General features: G+C 57.2%; 1 protein-coding gene across 1 annotated transcript; it reads left to right on the top strand.

Moving 5' to 3' along the window:
- Nucleotides 1-6,800: 6,800 nt before the first annotated feature.
- FBN3 (fibrillin 3) lies at nt 6,801-18,876 on the top strand (the record flags this gene model as incomplete). The annotated part of the gene is given in 17 exon segments (XM_064480277.1): nt 6,801-6,929; nt 7,062-7,144; nt 8,007-8,102; nt 8,345-8,440; nt 10,257-10,454; nt 10,564-10,689; nt 10,823-10,948; nt 13,327-13,479; nt 13,583-13,768; nt 14,154-14,297; nt 14,371-14,490; nt 14,619-14,744; nt 16,762-16,884; nt 17,004-17,279; nt 17,566-17,619; nt 18,539-18,664; nt 18,751-18,876. Coding segments are annotated over 17 exon segments (2,194 nt in total), but the record flags the coding sequence as incomplete, so codon positions are not given.
- Nucleotides 18,877-19,104: the final 228 nt, after the last annotated feature.

Here is a 19,104-nt window from a genome sequence, read left to right as displayed (position 1 = left end):
ATGAAAATATCTTGGAACTAGATAGATGGTTGCACAATACTGGGAACTGTGCACTGTAAAATGGTTAATTTCATGTTATGTGAATGTTATCTTAATTTAAAAAGCCGAAAAAGATGATCATCACCGAAAGGCACTTATTTGGTTTACAAGGAAGAGAAATGTTTACAAAGAGAAAAAAAAAAAAAGCAAGGGCAGAAAGATACAGAAAGCAGATGGGTCCTAATGTTTAAGTTCATTGTCAAAGAGAAAAGAATGTATGAGAGACAGAGAGGTTTCCACTGCCTCCCTCTTTCCAGGAGACTGAGGTTTGGGGCTTTGTGACCTGGAATCAGATCTGCCTGTGCTCTTTACTGGCTGTGGGGACTGGGTGAGTGACTTGGGGGCCCTGTGCTTCTGTTTTCCCATCTGTGTAATGGGTACAAGAGGGCCTGCCTCATGGGTCTGCTGTGAGGGTCCTGCCAGGCACAAGGTGAGCACACCGTGAAACAGATGGGGAAGCCCTGGGGTCCAGATGTTCTCTGTGACCACCCCCAACCCCCTGGCCTGTGCCTGACCTTCTCAGGACCTTCCTGGGAACTCCAGGACCTGTCACCCTTTCACCGCCACCCCCAACCCCCCGCCAGTCTCATTTCCAGGCATCCGGCCAAACTCTCCAGCCATATGCTCCATCCTCCCTGAGCCCAGCTGCTTCCTGCGCTCAGACAAAGAGAGCTCTGTCCCCAGACCACCAGGCCCAGGCAGGCCCAGTGCACCCCACACAGCACAGACTGCACCCCCACCGCCATGTCTCTTTGTCCCCAGCCCTGGCCCTGTGCTCCTGGGCACACTGTGCCAGCCCTGTCTCCATCCCTCCCTCAGGACCATGCTAATGGGCAATTGGGAATCTTCTGGCCCTGGACACACACAGTTGAGTTCTGTCTGCAAGAGGGGACTCTGGAAAGGCACAGAAAGTCAGGGGAGGGGGCACGTGGGGAGCGAATGGAGCTGGAATGACTCAGACATTCCAGAGTGCCCCTCCAGGATGACAGCAGTGTGGGGGTGCTCAGGGTAACATGAACGGTGTGGCAATGTGACAGCGACAGGTGACAATGAACAGGAACAGGGGGGTGATGGAGAAAGTATGACAGCAACAGGTGACGATGAGGAGACAGTGTGACAGCAACAGATGACACTGTAATAGGAGAATACCCTAGAGATTGGGGTAATGTCAGAAGGGCGGCCGTACTACGGTGACTGGGGACAGCAGGGGAGCTTTGCAGTGAGAGGTGACAGCACTGTGATGACAGGCCTACGCCGACCTGGTTTTCTTCAGTCTGGTCAGGAGGAAGAAACAGTCACCCTTTACCCACCTTGGGCCTTGTTTCCTGGAGCCTTGACTGCTGTTCAGAGCACCACCCAACCAGAGACAGCCTCCTTTCCAAAGGCGGTGGAAGACCCGGTTTGCTGGGGGAAGCGGTGTTCTTGGGGAAGCACAGTAGGAGGCTGGCTGGGGTCCGCGTGTCCATCCTGGGGTGCTGCTGGCTCGGCTAGGTGATAAGGCCTGTGGTCCTCTCCAGGGGCTCGGGACCCCCAGACCCTGTCTTTGAAGCGAACACGCTCTCTCCCGTTGCCGGGTGGCTCCATGCAGGGAGAGCTATGTGTGTAGGGCAAGGAGACTATACCCGGGTCAGGTGTGGCGAAGAGTGACGAAAGTTGATTGGCTGCCAAAAAAAAAAAAAGACAGTGTGATGCGGATGGGGGTATAGCTCAGTCGTAGAGTGTGTGCTTAGCATATGCGAGGCACCTTCATCAAAAAAAAAAAAAAAAAGACTGTGATGGTCATGAATGACAAGGCAGAGGGTTCAGGAACAGGGACTGATGACAAGACAGCATAGAGGACCTCTGCCATCTCCTTGGCCATCAGGCAACTCAGATGACCTTTCCCCGGGTCTGGGAAATACCCCCTTCACAAGGTGGATCCCATAACAAAACGTCTGCATTTTCCCAGCCCCCTTGCAGCAAGGTGAAGGCATTCACCTGCATCGTCCTCCAGCCAGGTGGCTCTGCCCTGAATCTTGACAGACGCTGGCATCAGAATCGGGGCCCCTGGATTCCGTTTTGCTGAGGGTGGCACTGGTTTCCAGCATCCGGGACCATCAAGCATTATCTGAGCCCAGGGAGTGGAGAGGGAATGGATGGGACCAGCTCTGTGGGTGATTTGGGGGTGACTCTTCTGGCTGCAGAACCCCAAATCCTTCCAGGGATTCTGCACGTGACCATGTGCCCTTTCTGCTGAGGCTGATTTCTTGTCACTTGCAGTTGGAGAATCCTGACACTCTGGGTGGCAGTGCAATTATTAATGGATGACAATGTCACAGCAACAAGATAAAGGTGACAGGAGACAACGTGAATGTCACAGGCAGTGGAGGAAGCCATAAACAGCAAGGTGTCCCATTGATGCGTGACAGCAGTGAGTGACAGTGACGGGTGACCTTGGAATAGGAATTTGGTGATCCTGCAATATTGATGGGGAGACTGTGTGACATGCTCTGTCCTCATGACAGTGTTGGGGTGGCCCTGGGATGCCGGGAGGCGGGGAATGAGAGCTTAAATGTCACTTTGCGACAGTGTGACATACTGGATGACCACATAGGGGGCGTTCTCAGGGTGACCTCATTGGTAATGGGCAGCAGTGTCACAGACCCAAGCAGCGGTGCCAATGAAAGGCAAGAAGGTGTGACAGTAGTTGTGGGGGTTGCAATGACCAGAAGCACTCAGTCCCTACTGTCACTGAGAACTTCCGCATGTCAGGGAGACTTCCAATAATTCCACATTGCTTTTGTCTGGGCACATTTCATGGAGTCCTTCTCTCCTGGCTGCCAGAGAGCAGGTAGGGAGAAGGAATCACTGCCTGATCCACCAGCCTTCCCCTGGGCTTAGCCATCGGAGTATTGGTCATGCTATGTCCCTGGCATGGGATGATCCCTCCCTACCTTCTGCACCTACGCTGGGCGCTTCTAGGACAGCTGGTACCTACCCCAATGTCTGTGTAAGATACATTTGGTGGCTGCAGAGCAGACTAGGGTGGACCTTGGCAAAGGAGCCTGAGAAGGGGTGACAGAGGTGTCCCTGGAAGCTGGCTCTTCCACAACAGCCCCTGCGCCTTCCCATTCTGGAATGCCACACCTCTGTCAACTTGACCCTGAGGTTCTGCCCTCGCCCACTCTCCCCACGCCTCCCATCCATCCTGACCCTTCTCCCAGGCCCTGGGAACCCTGCTCCCTCTACCAGGATGCCCTGAATCTTGTCCTCAAAGTTTCCCTCTGCCTCATGCTTCCTCAGCCCAGCCCTGGAGCCATCACTGCTCCCAGAATCAGTTCTAGACCCCACAGAGTAGCCTCTAGAGTGACTCCTCTTCTTGGGAGCCCACCACGGCCCCCCTCAGAGGTGGGGGTAGACTACTGAGGGCTTCTGGGTGTTCCTGGCCTCTGCTACCCCTCCAGGGCCCCTCTTGCCCTCCTTCTTTTTCTCCTTTCCCCCAAATCTCCAGCCTCACTCAATTCCCGAATGTTCCATACTCTCCTGTCTCTAGGGTTTTGCCTGTCCTTCCCTCCGCTTTTCATATTTACTTCTTTCCACTGATCCTTCAAGGCTCCCATTCCTGGGCAGAATGCACCTTTCTTTTCCCCCTTCCAGGGTCCTTCTCTCTGGCGCAGGAATGTCATTGAGTCCAGGTCTGTCTCTTGGAACCCATATTGGGAGACTGTAAGAGTATCTCCTTGGTAGGGTTTCTTGGCAATTAAATAAGATAATGTATATGAAACTCTTAACACCAAGCCTGGCACATAGCACCAGATAGGTAACGGCTCAAATTGTTATTTGCTATTTATTATGTTCTGGAAGTGCTATGACGGAGTCATGATCGGCACAGTCAGTTTTGGGAATTCAATAGGGTAAAGTTAGTTTGAGGGTGGGGAGGATTTTTGAACTGGGCTTTGCCAGATGCATAGAAGTTTGCCGAGTGTAATAACAGCCTCAGGTCCGACAAACAGCTTCTGACCAATTCCCATATTAAGGATCACTGATGGTGTCTCTTCTCAAGGGTGGGAAAGTTTTCAAGGAAAAACTAGAAAATTTTACTTGGGATATAGACTCCAGATATGAAGCAAAAACTCTGAAATTCAGCCCTTGTGACAGGTAGAGAAACTGAGGATCAGAAAGTCTAGACATTTCTGGATTCTTAAACTCTTCATTTTAAGAATCAGGATGAAAAATGCGGACCTCCTCCCTAGGAAATGCATCTTTGCCCAGTGTTTTGTCTATTTTTAAGGGATTCTGGATCTTAGTCGAGTTAAGAATCCAGGCTACAGGTAAGTTTCCCAAGTCACTGTTGGAATTCTCCTTGCCCGAGGGAAGAGGCGGCGGCGGCTTGGGAGGACGCAGGAGAGGGCCTCCAGGTGAGTCCCGGGACATCTTGGGCCTGGATCTCTTCCAGGCTACCCCGACTCGCAGCCCCATCTCAGGGCTACCTTCAGTTAATTTCTATACGAAACGCGGTCCCCGCAGCACCCACACCCCGCGTCTCAGCCCACGCCTCGGCTTCGTGGCCCCCATGCCGTTTCTTCAGCCCCTTGGAGTTTCACCCGGAGCCCCAGGCCCTCCCCCAGCTCCAGCCCCTCCTCCAGCCCAGGATCTGAGCCCCGGGCCCCCGCCCCGGGAGCTTCGAGGTGCAAAAGCGCCCTCCCCCAACTCCTCCCGCCCCCGACTCCCCCCAAGTGGCAGCTCTGGGCTGGGAAGGCGGCGGGGTCGGCCTCTCGGTTTCGTGTTCCCGCCCCGGGCCCCCAGCGCCGCTCCGAACCGGCCCTCCAACGCCGAGCCTCGCGCATCCGCTCGCGGCGCCTGCCTCCACGCGCGCCGGTTCGCAGGTAGGGCAAGCGCGGGACCGGCGGCGGACGGAGGAACTGGGGACGGCGGGAGGGGGAGGCAGGGGCGGGAGGAGGGGGCCGGGGCGACGGAGGGGGAGGGGAAGGGGATTCCTTTGTTTGTAGCCGGCAGCCCCGGGCCCAGCCCCCTCCCCTCCCCGCGCTCGGATTCGCGCGGGAGTGGGGCGCGGGGACTCGGCGGGCAGGAGGGGCTCTGCTCGGGTGCGGGTAGCGGGCGGCTGGTGGCGGGCGGGGCCGGGCCCCGCGCGGGGCACACGCCCGGCTCTGACACGCAGGTGAGGGCGGAGCCGAGTTTGGTCGCGGCCCCCGGGGCCTGCGTCCCGGGCCCTGCCCGGTGGAGAACGCGGCCCGCTGGCTCCGCGGGTGCGCGACCCTCCACGTCCGCGGAGCCCGGGGCTCCTCGCTACCCACCCCCGATTCTCTCGTGCAGTGCTCGCGGTCCCCGCTCATTCATTCCACCAACTCCTGGGCGCGGTTCGCGGAGGCAAAGTTTTGGAGGGAGGGGCGCGGGGGCTGGGGGAGCTGAGTCTGGCGGGGCAGGAGATGGAGGCCCCGCGGGGCCCTGAGCTGCCTAGAGGAGTCCTCAGAGCGCAGACCCGCCTGGACAGCTTGGAAGCAGGAAGGGGTGTCCTTCCCTCACCAGCCGGGCCGAATCTTTCTCGCCTGCCCAACAAAGATGACAAGGATCTTTTCCTTCTCTGAGGACCTTGGAGCCACCTGGTCAGACCCTCATGTCACCCCGAGGCCCAGAGAGGAGCAGCCACTGGCCCAAGGGCACACAGTGGACTCATCCATTGTGCTCCCAGCCCAGTTCCTCTCCTCCCTGGTCCAGAAAGTGGGGCTTAAAAGCCCCCTCACCCATCCTGTCCTGGAGGGCCACTTGGTCTGCCTTCTGTCCCTGGAGTACTCAGTTTTCATCCTAACTTTTGCCTGATCATCTCCTCCGCCATCGCCTCCCTCCGGTCCTTCCAGGTCCAGGAGAGAGTCAGCCACCTCCTGAGGGTGGGGTGCCTTGGATCCTCTTCCCCTCCCACCCCTCTGCCTGGGCTTCAGCGCCCATTCAGCTCCTCACTGTGTGATGGCTTAGTGTCCCTTGACTGCCGGGCCGAGGGCTGTTCTGTCCATTGTGCCCTGTGCTCCTGCCCAGAATGTCCTCCTGTCACCTAGCTCCCACCCCTCTCTCCCTCCACTCAGCCCTACCAGCCAGAATTCTAGGAGTCTCCTCAGGCCTCCCATCTCCCTTCAAATCAACCTCTAACTGACGTTTACTTCACCTCCTCATTGTCCCCCAAATCCTTTCCTCTCACCTGGATGCCTGCCCCCAGCCTCCCTAACTGCATTCTTCCTCTGGGGTCCCTACAAGCCCTTCCACACTCCATCAAACGCCTATTTCTGCCCTTCTTCCTCCCACTTAAAGCCCTTCAAGGGCTCTCCATAGCCCTTGGCCTAAAGTAGATGCTCCTCTCCACCACTGTGCACTCCTGAAACACCAGGGTCCCCAGGCCCTCTGTCCCCTCCACTTAGTGTTCCATGCTCTTCTCACCTCTGCTCTCACTGTGCTCGCTCTGTCCCAGCACCCTTCTCTTGGCTGACTCCATCTCTGAGATACCACACCTCCTCCCAGAAGTCTCCCCTGACTGTTCACCTGCTTCCGGGTCAGGGTCGGATGTGTCCCTAGATTCCCGCAGGCCCCCAGTTTCTCCATCCCAGCAGCTGTCCCACTGCTCCTGGTTCTCCTGGGTGCCCTGTGGCCAAGGGTTTCTGGTAAGATTGACTCTGCTTCCTCCCCGCAGCCTCAGAGGGACACATCATGGTTCTGGAGGGTCCGTGCTTGACAGGAAGAAGGGCCAGCACCCTTGCCGTTGCCCGGGACCCCCTGGCTCGGCTCCTGCTGGCCTGGACAGTCCTGTTGTGCGTGGCGGGTGTCCAGGGCCGTTGGGACGGGGCGGTGGAGTCTGCCGGTCTCGGACGCATGCGCAGGCGTGGCAGCCCAGGCGTCTTGCAGGGGTGTGTGGTACCAGGGATGCTGGGAGGCCCCTGGGGTGTGGGCTGGGCTGGGCTGTCCCACTAGGCTGGGGGACGAGACCCAAGGGACAGCCAGCCTACAGGGTCTCACCAGCCACGCCTGCTCTTCTGAAGGCCAAACGTGTGTGGTTCCCGCTTTCATGCCTACTGCTGCCCTGGCTGGAGGACGCTGCCCGGTGGGAACCAGTGTGTCATGCGTGAGTGCCGCTGCCTTCTGGAGGTGGGAGGTGCAGGCAGGGGACGCTGGGGCAGCTGTCCTACTGCCAGCAGTCCAGCCTTGTTTACAAGAGGACTTGGCCTAGGGCATCTGGCTAAACCATAGGAATGGTCCCTGCCTCTGTCCTCAGGCTGCCACACCACACCACAGCTGCCTGTGCATCTGTCTGTCTCTCAGTCCTTTGTCTCTTTCTGTCTTGGTCTCACTTTCTCTTGGTCTTTCCCTAAGTCTCTGTCTCTGTCTTTGTCTCTCTGTGTCTGTCTTTTTCTCTGTGTATCTCTTTCTCTCTTTCAGTCGCTCTGTCTCTCTCTGCCCTCCCCCCTCCCCAGAGTGTCTAGAAGCTTACTCCGCTCCGCTCCCGGGAGACTCTCACTCCACCCTCCTCCCCGGCAGCACCACAGCCACTGCCCCAGCACCTGCAGCTTCTCTCCTTACCACTCAATGGTTCTCATCCAAAGAGCACCTCTCTCCCGATGGCTTCAGCAGGAAACTGGAGCCTCGGCCCGGTACCCGTGGGGTGGGGATGGAGGAGGATTCGGGGCCTGGCCCTGACTGATGTCCACTCTCCAGCGGTCTGTAGGCACGCCTGTGGCGAGGGCTTCTGCTCCCGACCCAACCTGTGTGCCTGCGCGGACGGGAAGCTGGCCCCCAGCTGCGGAGTGAACCGAGGTGAGCAGGAAGTGACCCCCAGGGGCTGGAAGGGAAGGTGAGAGGCTTCCGGAGGCTTCTGGGAGCCGAGGCTGGTTTTGCTGCAGGACCAGAGCAGGGCTGGGTGCACCTGGTCCCACTGCCTTGTATGTGCATCTCGGGCCTTACTGTGTGTCCCGCCTCCCCTCCTTCAGGGTCAGGATGCAGTGTGAGCTGCATGAACGGGGGCAGCTGCCAAGGGGAGTCCTGCCTGTGCCAGAGGGGCTACACGGGCACCGTATGTGGGCAGCGTGAGTAGCCCCCATACGCACCTGGGCTGGGGACCACAGAAGGCAGGTCCCTGCTGCCACCTGCCCACTGCCCACAGGTCACTCTTCTAGGACAGGGATTGGAGGGGACACATTGTCACATTCTTATCATTCAGTCTGGGCCGGATTGTGGGGATTCCTGGGTGAAGAAGGGCTTGCTCAGGCCCCAGGTCTCTCTGCTGCTGGGGGTCCCCAGGCCACCCACCCACTCCCTTCCTTCACAGCCATCTGTGACCGCGGCTGCCACAACGGGGGCCGCTGCATTGGGCCGAACCACTGCGCCTGCGTGTACGGCTTCATGGGGCCTCAATGTGAGAGAGGTACCGAGCTGAGCATGGGGAAGGGGTCTGGGGGGAGGAGGGCTTCCTGACAGCCCCTGATACATGGCCAGGCCCTGGGAAGGTCCAGCTGACCTCCTTCTTGCTGTCCCTGCTGCTGCAAAGGGCAGAGAAACTGTCTGCTTCAGGGAAGGGAGTCAGGAAGGGCTTCCTGCAGGAAGGGATAAGTTGGAGCTCATGAGAATGATCCCATGGGCTGAGGTGGGTGAGGTCACCTGTTGGGAGGCTGTTGCCAAGACAAAGATGGTGGGAGCAGCGGGATTTTGTGAGAAGCTGGATGGGGGTGGGGAGGGATGGAGGCAGGGATGAACTCTGGGTCTGATCTGAAAACTAGGGGAAAGGTGGTGCAGCTGGCAGTCAGGGAGGGGGAAGACCTTGAGCTCAGTGTTGGCTGAGGAGCCTGTGGGTCATCTAAGAAGCAGCTGGACACCCAGGCCAGTGGCTGCCCCATCCATGGGGTCTGAAGCCTAGCAGGTAGTTGAGGTTCCTGGGGAAAAGAAGGGAGGGCAATTTAAAGGTGCCCTGAAAAGATGGAGCCCACTGGAGGCTGAGACGGAGGTAGTGAACAGGAGTGGGTGGCATTGCGGATGCCCAGGCTGGTGGGTTTTTCAGCTGCTCGAGCCATCAGAGGGCTCAGCCTGCCCAAGGAGTCCAGGAGGGCTAAGATGGCCAGGGCCCTGGAACTAACCCCAGTGTCGGGGATGCCACTGGGGGAGGAGGCACAGCTGTGCCCGAAGTCGGGCTGGAGAGAGTAGAGCAATGAATCAGAAGCTGGGGGAGCTGAGGGTTACTTGGGTTTGAGGGTGGGCTTTGGGAAACTGAATTTGATAAGAAAGCAGAGTTGGACTTTGGGCTGACAGAGGGGGAGCAGACCGGGTAGCTGAGGGAGAGTGAAGGTTAGTGGGGAGGGTGAGAGAGGAGAGGCCTGGGTGGGTGGTGGATGGTGGGGGCCCCTGAGAGAGCCAGGGCTGGGTGCCTCGGCAGGAGTGAGTGGGGTTCCAGGGTCTTGGGTGAACTGGCGTTGGGAGTCAGGACCGTCAGCGGAGGAGGGGGGTCTCTGTGAAGCCCCTTCTCCATATGGGGCCTGGGCTGGGGGCTGGTTTTGGCTTCTCCTTCTGGGAGGGGCTTCCCTTGGTCCAGTGCCAGCCCCTTGATTGGAACCATCTGGAGGATGGAGCCAGGAAGTCACATCTGGGCCTGTGCACAGCAGTGGGGGCACCGAGGAGACCACCTTCTGCTCGGTCAGGAATGTAGAATTGTGGGTTCAGAGCATTTGGGCGGATACTGGGTACCTCCCAAAGTCTGGGAGATTTGGCAGGGCCAGATACGTGCTCAGGGATGAGACAGGCTCTCCAGTGGGGCATCCATGGGTCCCTGCCCAGACCTGAAGGGAGGGTGGGCCTAGGGGAGGGGTAGGAGTCTCCAGACAGGTCTTGGGTTTTCCTAGGGGAGGGGTAGGAGTCTCCAGACAGGTCTTGGGTTTTGTGGGCTTGGAGGTCCTGGCCTCTCTTGGAGGTTCTGGCCTCTCTTGGAGGTTGGCTGGAGAATGCTTTAAAGAGAAAGGGTTTTGAAGGGTGAGTAGGAGTTCATCAGGTAAGGAACAGGAACAGTATGAATAAAGGCTTGTGGTCAGGGAAAAACCTGGTGTGCTGGTATAGGGAGGCTGGGAAGGCAGCTGCTGCACTGGTCCAGGCTACAGAAGTAGAGGCCTGAGCTGGGGGTACTGGGATGGAGATGCAGAAGATTGTGGGGGTGGGGGCAGCCTGAGGCCAGCTGCCCACATCTATCTGCCCTGCAGACTACCGGACAGGGCCCTGCTTTGGTCAAGTGGGCCCTGAGGGGTGCCAGCACCAACTGACAGGCCTTGCCTGCACCAAGGCTCTCTGCTGTGCCACCGTGGGCCGTGCCTGGGGCCTCCCATGTGAGCTCTGCCCAGCACAGCCACACCCCTGCCGCCGGGGCTTCATCCCCAATATCCGCACAGGGGCCTGCCAAGGTGAGTGAGGGGCCAGCATGTGAGGACAGAGGTCTCGGAAGCCAAGGCTGAGTGGGAGCCCTCAGCAGCCTTGGTTTCTTTCTCTGATGGGCCTCTCACTCCCTTGCAGACGTGGATGAGTGCCAGGCTGTCCCAGGCCTGTGCCAGGGGGGCAGCTGTGTCAACACTGTGGGCTCCTTTGAGTGCCGCTGCCCCTCTGGACATCGGCTCAGTGAGAACAGCGCCAAGTGTGAAGGTGGGTGACTGGGAGAGGGACAGGCTGGGACCTCCTCTCTGCTCTGGGTGGCTCAGTCTCCCCTGCAAGGAGGAGGAGGAGGTGGCGTAGGGTTGTTGGGGGCCCTGCTCTGATGGGGCATCTGTCTACACAGATGTGGATGAATGCCTTAGTGTGCCAGGCCTCTGCTCCGGGGGCGACTGCACCAACACTGTTGGGAGCTACGTGTGTACCTGTCCCCGTGGTTTTGCCAGCAGCCTGGATGGCACCCGCTGCCTGGGTGAGCCGGGGCCTGAGGGGGCTGGAGGGGCAGAGGGAGAATAGGAGGCCAGCCCCTTGCTCACCTATTCTCTGCAACCCTATGGCCCCTCGGGTCCTCTAGCCCTCCGATTTCTATGTCCTTGTGTCTTTTTTGGACCCTGGTTTCCATCCCCTCCAAAATTCTGGCTCCATAGGCATGAGCCTTTGTGCTCTGGCCCCTAGTCTGAAAGCCCCTTTGGCCTTCCAACTCTATGTCCCTTAGCTCTTTGGTCCTCTGTTTTGGTCTCGTGGCTCCACTGCCCGGCCCCCATCACAACCGTGCCCCTCTGCCCCTCTGACTCTATGCCCTTCTGGCTCACTGGTTGTCTTTCTTGCCTCTCTGGCCCCTGCCTCTATGCCCCTCTGCTCCTCTAGCCCCCATCTCTATGCTCTTCTGCCCATTGGTCTCTCTGGCCCCATGTCTCTCTATCCCTCTTTCCACTTCCAAAGACTTTTTAAGAGTACACCGTCTTCCGCTACACCCTGTGTTTGAGATGGGGAATCGAGACCCAGAGATGAGAGCTTTTCTTGAGCCAAATCAACAAACCCAGAACTGATAGACACCCAGACCCAGCTAGGGTGGGGTCCCCGGGGCCATGTGTCCCCTGACGTCCACCCTCCTGTAACCCCCTATACCCCGCCTGGCTGGGCAGTGGCAGAGGGGGATTCTTAGGCCCTCACTCCCTGTCCTCTGTCTTGATGAGCTGGTTGTTAGACTTTCAAAGTTGCCGGTGGCCAACAGGGCTGGCTGGGAATGTGGACACTTGTGGAGGGGGGTGGGCAGAGTCCAGGTGTGGGGAGGAGGGGCGGGCTTGGCAGGTCTCCAGCACCCCCCAAGCCCTGCAGGCTGGGTCTCTACTGGGCAGGACCAGGAATATTGTGTTTGGAGTTCAGCCAATGGCCACAGCACCAGACCTATTCCTTCACCTCTGGGTCCATCTTGTCTGGCTTGAAGGCTACCTCTGGTCACATCCCCTGGACTGTGGGGGCTGCTCCCAGCTACTAAACAGCAGAGCCCAGATTTGAACCATGGTCAGGTTGCCTTGGAACATGGGCTTGGAGTTCAGTCCTGGGTTCCAACTGCTACTCGAGCTGCCTGCAGACTCTGTGACCTTGGGCAAGTGACTTAACCTCTCTGTGTCTCAAAAGTCTCATCTGTGAAATGGAGATAACAGCAGTACCTACCACATGGAGAGGATTAAAGACAGCTGGTGGAATGATTTGCCCCAGGCTGGATGTAGTGGGCACGCAATACACATTCACCAAGACAGGACAACAGTGGAGTTGGGCCTGGGACCACTTAGCAGGCCTGACTGCAGTCGGTGGTGAATAAGCAAAGGCAGCATCGTTTTTGTTAAAATTCTTCCATTCTGTCTCGTCTTCCCTACTCGAGGGGAAGCTACTTGATCAGATCTCCTGGGGTTCTGAGATCTGGGTTCCCATCCCCCCTTCTCCTTTAGCAGCTGTGTGACCTTTAACAGATCTGTTGACCTTGCCTGGGCAGGCCCAGCCAGGGACAGTGCTGGGAGCACAAAACCCTGACTCCCACACTCGCACCTGGGGACACCCCCCACCTCCCACCACCCCAGGTGCACAGGGTGTGGCCAAGGAGGTGGAAATGCATGGATTCTCAGCCTCAGGCGGCTCAGGGGTGGCTTCAAGGGCCCTCCTGGCTGGTGGGAGGGGTTTTTCCACTGTGGGCCACTGGCCAACATGTGTGGGTTTTTAAACCTAAACACACGCTTTTTGAGTCAGAGCCTGAGAAATCTGATCACTAAGTAAAGCCATCCAACTCGGGGCGAAGTGGGAGAGGTTCCGTGGTTCTCCTACCTGGGGGGCCTCTGCCTCAGTTTCCTCAGGGGCTGCAGCCACCAGCCTGTCCACCAGCCTGGCCTCTCCTCAAATTCGCAGCCTCTTAGGTTTCCCCGGGATGTCCAGGGCTGGCAGGTGGGGACACCGGCTGGAGATCTTTGCTCCAGCATCCGCCTGATTTTCTACCAGTGCAACCCTGAACCCCGGGTCTTCCTCTGTGTGGTTGAATACTCACAGCAATGGGGAGCTTACTAAAGTGCCAGCTTTAGGTGTCAGGGCACTTTTGCTTGGAATGAGCCCAGATCCACCTCCCTGGGGTAATTTGGAAATCTTGATAATGAGAGTGTTGCTCAGTGAGGATCGGCCACTTACCAAACATGGTGTGCTCAGCAACACTCTTCCGAGGTGAGATGGATGCTCTGAGCATCTCTGGTCCATAGATGGGGAAACCGAGGCACAGTGGCAAGGGGATCTGTCCTGCCCATGGTGCTGGTGGAGCTGGGATTCGAAGTCTGGTGACTGACCCTCCCTACCCCCCTGTTGCAGACCACCGTGCTGGCACCTGCTTCTCGGCGCTGATTGTGGGCCGCTGTGCCAGAGACCTCGCGGGCCACTACACTCACAGGCAGTGCTGCTGTGACAAGGGCAGGTGCTGGGCAGCTGGCCTGGCCCCTGAGCTGTGTCCCCTGCGGGGCTCCGGTGAGTGGCCCAGGGGCTGCCTCCCGCCTTCCTTGGCCCCTGGAGCAGGCTGGGGCCCTGGGGCACGACCAAGGGCCTGGCCTCCAACCTCTCTTCCTTGCAGATGAGTTCCAGCGACTGTGTGCCCTGGGGCTCCCGCTGCTGCCCCCCTACCCTGCCCGCTTCCCCGGCATCCCTGGCTTCGGATCAAGTGGTGGCGTGGGTCCTGGCCTGGGGCCGGCATGGCACAGCCCCCAAGGCTCCAATGGGCGTGGGGTTCCCAGCCTGGGCTTTGGTGATACCAACATTGGTGAGGACTTGGGCAGAAGGATCCAAGACCTGGGGGAGGGGTTCCAGTCCTCAGAGGGAGGATTGGGGCTTGGAGTAGGGTTGAGGGTACCGACAACGGTCTCGGGGTGGAGGTGGATTGGGGATCTGGGCCCAGATTTGAGCTCTGGGTGAGGGTCTAGGGCTAGGGTAGGGGTCTTGCCCCACGGTGAAGATCTGGGGGGTCTCAGCCAGTTTGGGGGTCTGAATCTAGGGCAGAAATCTGGGCTGAAGTGAGAGAGCCTGGCCATAGCAGGTGGGGTTCCAGCCTCTGAGTGGGACACTGAGTCTGAACACAAAGGCGAGGTCCAGATGTACGGCCAGGGGGCCAACCCGTGCTCAGATGCCCCTCTTGGCCCCACCCGCAGGCACCGCCACCCTGAACCAGACCATCGACATCTGCCAACACTTCACCAACCTGTGTCTCAATGGCCGCTGCCTGCCGACCGCTTCCAGCTACCGCTGCGAGTGTAACATGGGCTACAAGCAGGACGTCCGCGGGGAGTGCATCGGTAAGCGGCGGCCGGGGTGGGGTGGGGCGGGGCGCAGCATGCCGGGCTGGGGCTCAGGGTCCTCTGCCTGCAGATGTGGACGAATGTGCCAGCAGCCCCTGCCGCCATGGAGACTGCGTCAACACCCCCGGCTCCTACCACTGCCGGTGCCATGAGGGCTTCCAGGCGATGGTCACCAAGCAAGCGTGCCTGGGTATGGCCTTTCCATTGGAGCGTGGGGGGTGACAGGGGGCTGGCTGATGGATCCTGTGGCTGCGGCCTGAATTAGAGTCTGGAGGCGGGGTGGGGACGCCTGCTGACTGCCCACCTGCCTCCCCCCAGACGTGGATGAGTGTGTGGTCAGCAGTGGCCTCTGCCACCATGGCCGCTGTGTCAACACGGAGGGCAGCTTCCAGTGTGTCTGCAATGCCGGCTTCAAGCTCAGCCCTGACGGCAAGAACTGTGTGGGTGAGTTGAGGGTGGGTAAGTGGGGAGGGGGCTTCTGGGCCCCAGTAGCTGCCTTTTAGAGCCACCTTGCACCATTACTCCTGCTCCATCACCCACCTCCATCCTTACGATGGGTCCTCTGCTCACCTTTCTGAGTCCAGCCAGCCAGTCTGAGCTCCTTCTTGTGGTCTGTGCATCCCCACAAACTACATTCTCTCCTTCTGGGACTCATTCTGGGACTCACTCTGTGAGTCCCAGGAAGGCACCTCTGAGGCAAGACTGTGCTGTCAGCTGTCTGCCCCTGACGTGTGGCCCCTCACCTGTCCGCAAGAGGGTCTGACTTACGACAAGAGGTGGGATCAGGACCGTGGAGAGCGCTCTGGTCGCAGGTTCCCTGTGGCGTATAGGGGTGCTGTCCAAGCTCCCACAGCTTGTGGGGACCCCTGGGGGTCCCCCTTTATTCTCTTCTTCCACCGTATCTGAGGAGACCTGCCTTCAAGTCTTCCTACATCAGAAAGGATTTTTTTTCCTTTCCATATTCATTTATCATTCATTCATTTTAAAAAACCTTTTTAGCATCTTTGATACATAATTCACAGAGCAGAAAAGTAGCCACGGATGTACAAGCATCCCCGCAATCTAAGTTTAGACCCTCTTTCCACCTGGTCTCCGTTAGTCGTCTTTCCAGAATCCTCTTTCTCTCCCCCCAGCCCTTGTCACTGGCCAATCCACTTTGTCTCCATGGATTTGCCTGGTCAGGGCACTTTGTGTAAATGGAATCGCACACTTTCATAACTGGCTTCTTTTGCTGAGCATCATGTTTTCAAGGTCCATCCATGTTGTAGCTTATCAGAACTTCATTCTTTTTCATTGTCAAATGACTCCCCATTATATGAGGAGACCGTGTTTTGTTTATACCTCATCAGTTGAAGGATGTTTGGGTTGTTTCCAGTTTTTGCTATTACAGATAATGCTGCTATGAACATTCAGGTGCAAATTTTGATGTGGACCTTTCACTCATTTATTCTTCTCTCTTCCTCCCTCCCTCCCTCTCTCTCTTCCTTCCTTTCTTTTGTAATCTTTTATTGTTCAGGACTTACACTGTGGTTAACAACTCATTTTTGCACCTACCGCCTTTCTTTAAATTAGATTCTTTTCTTATTAACTGATTTTTTTGCCTGTTTATTTTAAAATTCAGGTGAGAGTCACACAAGAGAAGTGTTATCATTTAACAGTGGAAAAATTCAGTGGCATTTAGTAATTCCCAGTGCTGTGCAACCACATTTATTCAATTTTTTTAATAGCATATAGCATTTTTAAGTGAACAATTTGGTGACATCTGATATGTTTCCAGTGTTGTGCAACCATCTCATTTCTCCAATTCTTTTTTGCATTTAAATAATTGTGGCACAACAGACGTAGCGGAAAATTTACCAGTTTAACCCTTTTTAAGGGAACACTTTGGTGGCATTTAGGACACTCATAATGTGCAACCACTACCTCATTTATTCCATTTTTTTGCATTTCTTATTACAGCTATATGTATACATATTTATATATATATAACATATTAAACATTTTTACCATTTTAAAAAAGTTTTTTTGGGGGGGATATTTGGTTTATTTATTTTTGGAGGAGGTACTGGGGATTGAACTCAGGACCTCATGCATGCTAAGCATGCGCTCACCACTTGTGCTATACCCTCCCCCGACCTTTTTAACCATTTTAAAAGGAACAATTTGGTGGCATTAAGTGCAGTGCTATGCAGCCAGCATCTCACTGATTCAGCTTTGTAAAACTATGAGGCACCTACATGTGCCAGCGTGGAAGAAGCAGGTGTGAAGAGGCAATGCCCCTCCTGCCCCGGGGAGTTCACAGTCCATCAGGCCAATATCCAAGCAGACAGTCACGGACAGCCGCACCGGGAAGGGTCCCTGGAGAAGTGAGAGGGCGGGGCTGGTCTACCTGGTCGGACTGACCCAGTGAGGGGTGGGTTCCGGGACCCTGCTGGAACCCAGTTTCTCTCGGTGTCCCCAGACCACAATGAGTGTGCCACTACCACCATGTGTGCCAATGGTGTGTGCCTGAATGAGGATGGCAGCTTCACTTGCCTCTGCAAACCCGGCTTCCTGCTGGCGCCCAGCGGCCGCCACTGTGTGGGTGAGGCTGGTGGCTGGACCACCAGGGAGCAGTGAAGATAGGGAGGAAGGGGAGAGGGGAGGCTGGAAGGGCGGGTGGCAGGGGGCTGGGACCTGGCCCAGTGTCCCACACATCTGCAGACATCGACGAGTGCCAGACGCCGGGCATCTGCATGAACGGACGCTGTACCAACACGGAGGGCTCATTCCGCTGCCACTGCCTCGGGGGGCTGGCGGTGGGCGCCGATGGCCGCGTGTGCGTGGACACCCACGTGCGCAGCACGTGCTACGGGGCCCGCGACAAGGGCTCCTGCGCCCGCCCCTTCCCTGGCGCCGTCACCAAATCTGAGTGCTGCTGTGCGAGCCCGGACCACGGATTTGGCGAGCCCTGCCAGCTGTGTCCTGCCAAGGACTCAGGTGAGCATCGGCTGCCCAGCCCCCACCCGCTTTCCATGGCCCTGCTCTGCTTAGTCCTCGCTTTTAGTTTATCAGCCTGGGGACAGGAGGGGAGGAGAGTCTCGGCTCTCAAAGGGTGGATAAGGGAGTGTCCTTCCCCATGAAGAGACTGAAGTGAAGTGGCTCTTTCTGTCGGGAGAGGCATCTTAGTCCCAGATCCTGGCTCGGCACCAAGGGGCCATGCCCTTGGGCCTGGCTTGGGCTCAGCAATGGCCAGTGACCCCTCTCGCCGCTCCTGCCTCCTCAGCCGAGTTCCAGGCCCTGTGCAGCAGCGGTCTCGGCATCACCACGGATGGCAGAGGTGAGCAGGGCAGTGGGTGCCAGGGCAGAGGGGCGGGGCCGTGGTTGGACACTACATCAGTTCGCTGGGGCTGCAGTAATGATACCACAGGCGCAGGGCTTCAACGACAGGCATTTGCACTTCAGCTCTGGAGGCTGAAGTCCAAGGTCGAGGTGTGAACAGGGCTGGCTCCCTCTGAGGCTGGGAGAGTCTGTCCTGTGTCTCTCCCACAGCTGCTGGTGGTTCGCTCTCCGTTTGGCTCAGAGAAGCATCACCTTGGCCTCTGCTGTCATCCTGGCCTGGGGTTCTCCCTTTGTGTGTCTGGGCCCAAATTTCCCCCTTTCATAAGGATACAGTCATATTGGAATAGTTTGCAGGTCCACCCTAATGACCTCATTTTAACTGGATCATCACTGTAAAGCCTTTATCTCCAAATAAGGTCACATGCTGATATCCTGAGGGTTAGGACTCGAAGCTATGACACCATTCCTTCCTGAAGCAGTCTTTCTGCCTGATCACGAAATGAAAGGACTTAGGATACACTCAAATTTCTCATCAACTGCTGGGCCATCAGAGAGAACAGATGTCTGCCCCCCACTTCCCCCAGTTAAAGGGACAGGTTCTGGAACCAGACGCCTGGGGTTCAATCCTGGCCCTACTATTTACTGATTGAACAAGTTGGGCAAGTTACTGCCTCTGTGCCTCCTTGTCTGTAAAGTGGAGATAATAACAAGACCCATTTCAGGAGTGTTATCAGGATCAAATGAGTTATGCTTGGCATGTTACAAAGCATCCTATAATGTGAGTGATTATGATGGCGCTTTTTAAAAATTATGTTGCTTCTGTATCAATGTCTGTTCCCGGGAGGGTGGGGGGAATCCTGGCTTCTGGAGCCCCCAGGGAGCCAGGGCAGCTTGCTGACACCCTCCTCCGGCTGCAGACATCAACGAGTGTGCCCTCGACCCCGATGTCTGTGCCAATGGCATTTGTGAGAACCTGCGGGGCAGCTACCGCTGCATCTGCAACCTTGGCTACGAGGCAAGCGCGGGTGGCAAGGAGTGCGCAGGTGAGTGAGCCCGGCGGGGGGACGGGCAGGCGGATGGGCTGCCCCCGCATCACACCCCTCACTGTGCTCCCCCCCTCACCCTGTAGACGTGGATGAGTGTGCCCTCAACAGCCTCCTGTGTGACAACGGGTGGTGCCGAAACAGCCCCGGCAGCTACAGCTGCTCCTGCCCCCAGGGGTTCAGCTTCCAGCAAGACACGGAGACCTGTGAAGGTACGGGCCCCAGGGGCACGTGTGTACACACAGACACACTCAGGCACATGCATGCTGCACGGTATACGTGTGTAGCCACACGCACTCAAAGACAAATTCACACTCAAAGACATAGATATTTAGTTTCACGGTTATACACACTTGTTGGTACACACTCAGACACACATACCCACAGTACACACTCATTCTCACCCTTTATGCACATACTCACAGCCAAAGTTACCACCT

Source organism: Camelus dromedarius, chromosome 27 (assembly GCF_036321535.1).
Source record: "Camelus dromedarius isolate mCamDro1 chromosome 27, mCamDro1.pat, whole genome shotgun sequence".
In the NCBI taxonomy this organism is placed as follows: domain Eukaryota; kingdom Metazoa; phylum Chordata; class Mammalia; order Artiodactyla; family Camelidae; genus Camelus; species Camelus dromedarius.
The sequence above is the reverse complement of the archived record's forward strand: the minus strand, read 5'-3'. Positions and strand labels throughout refer to the sequence as shown.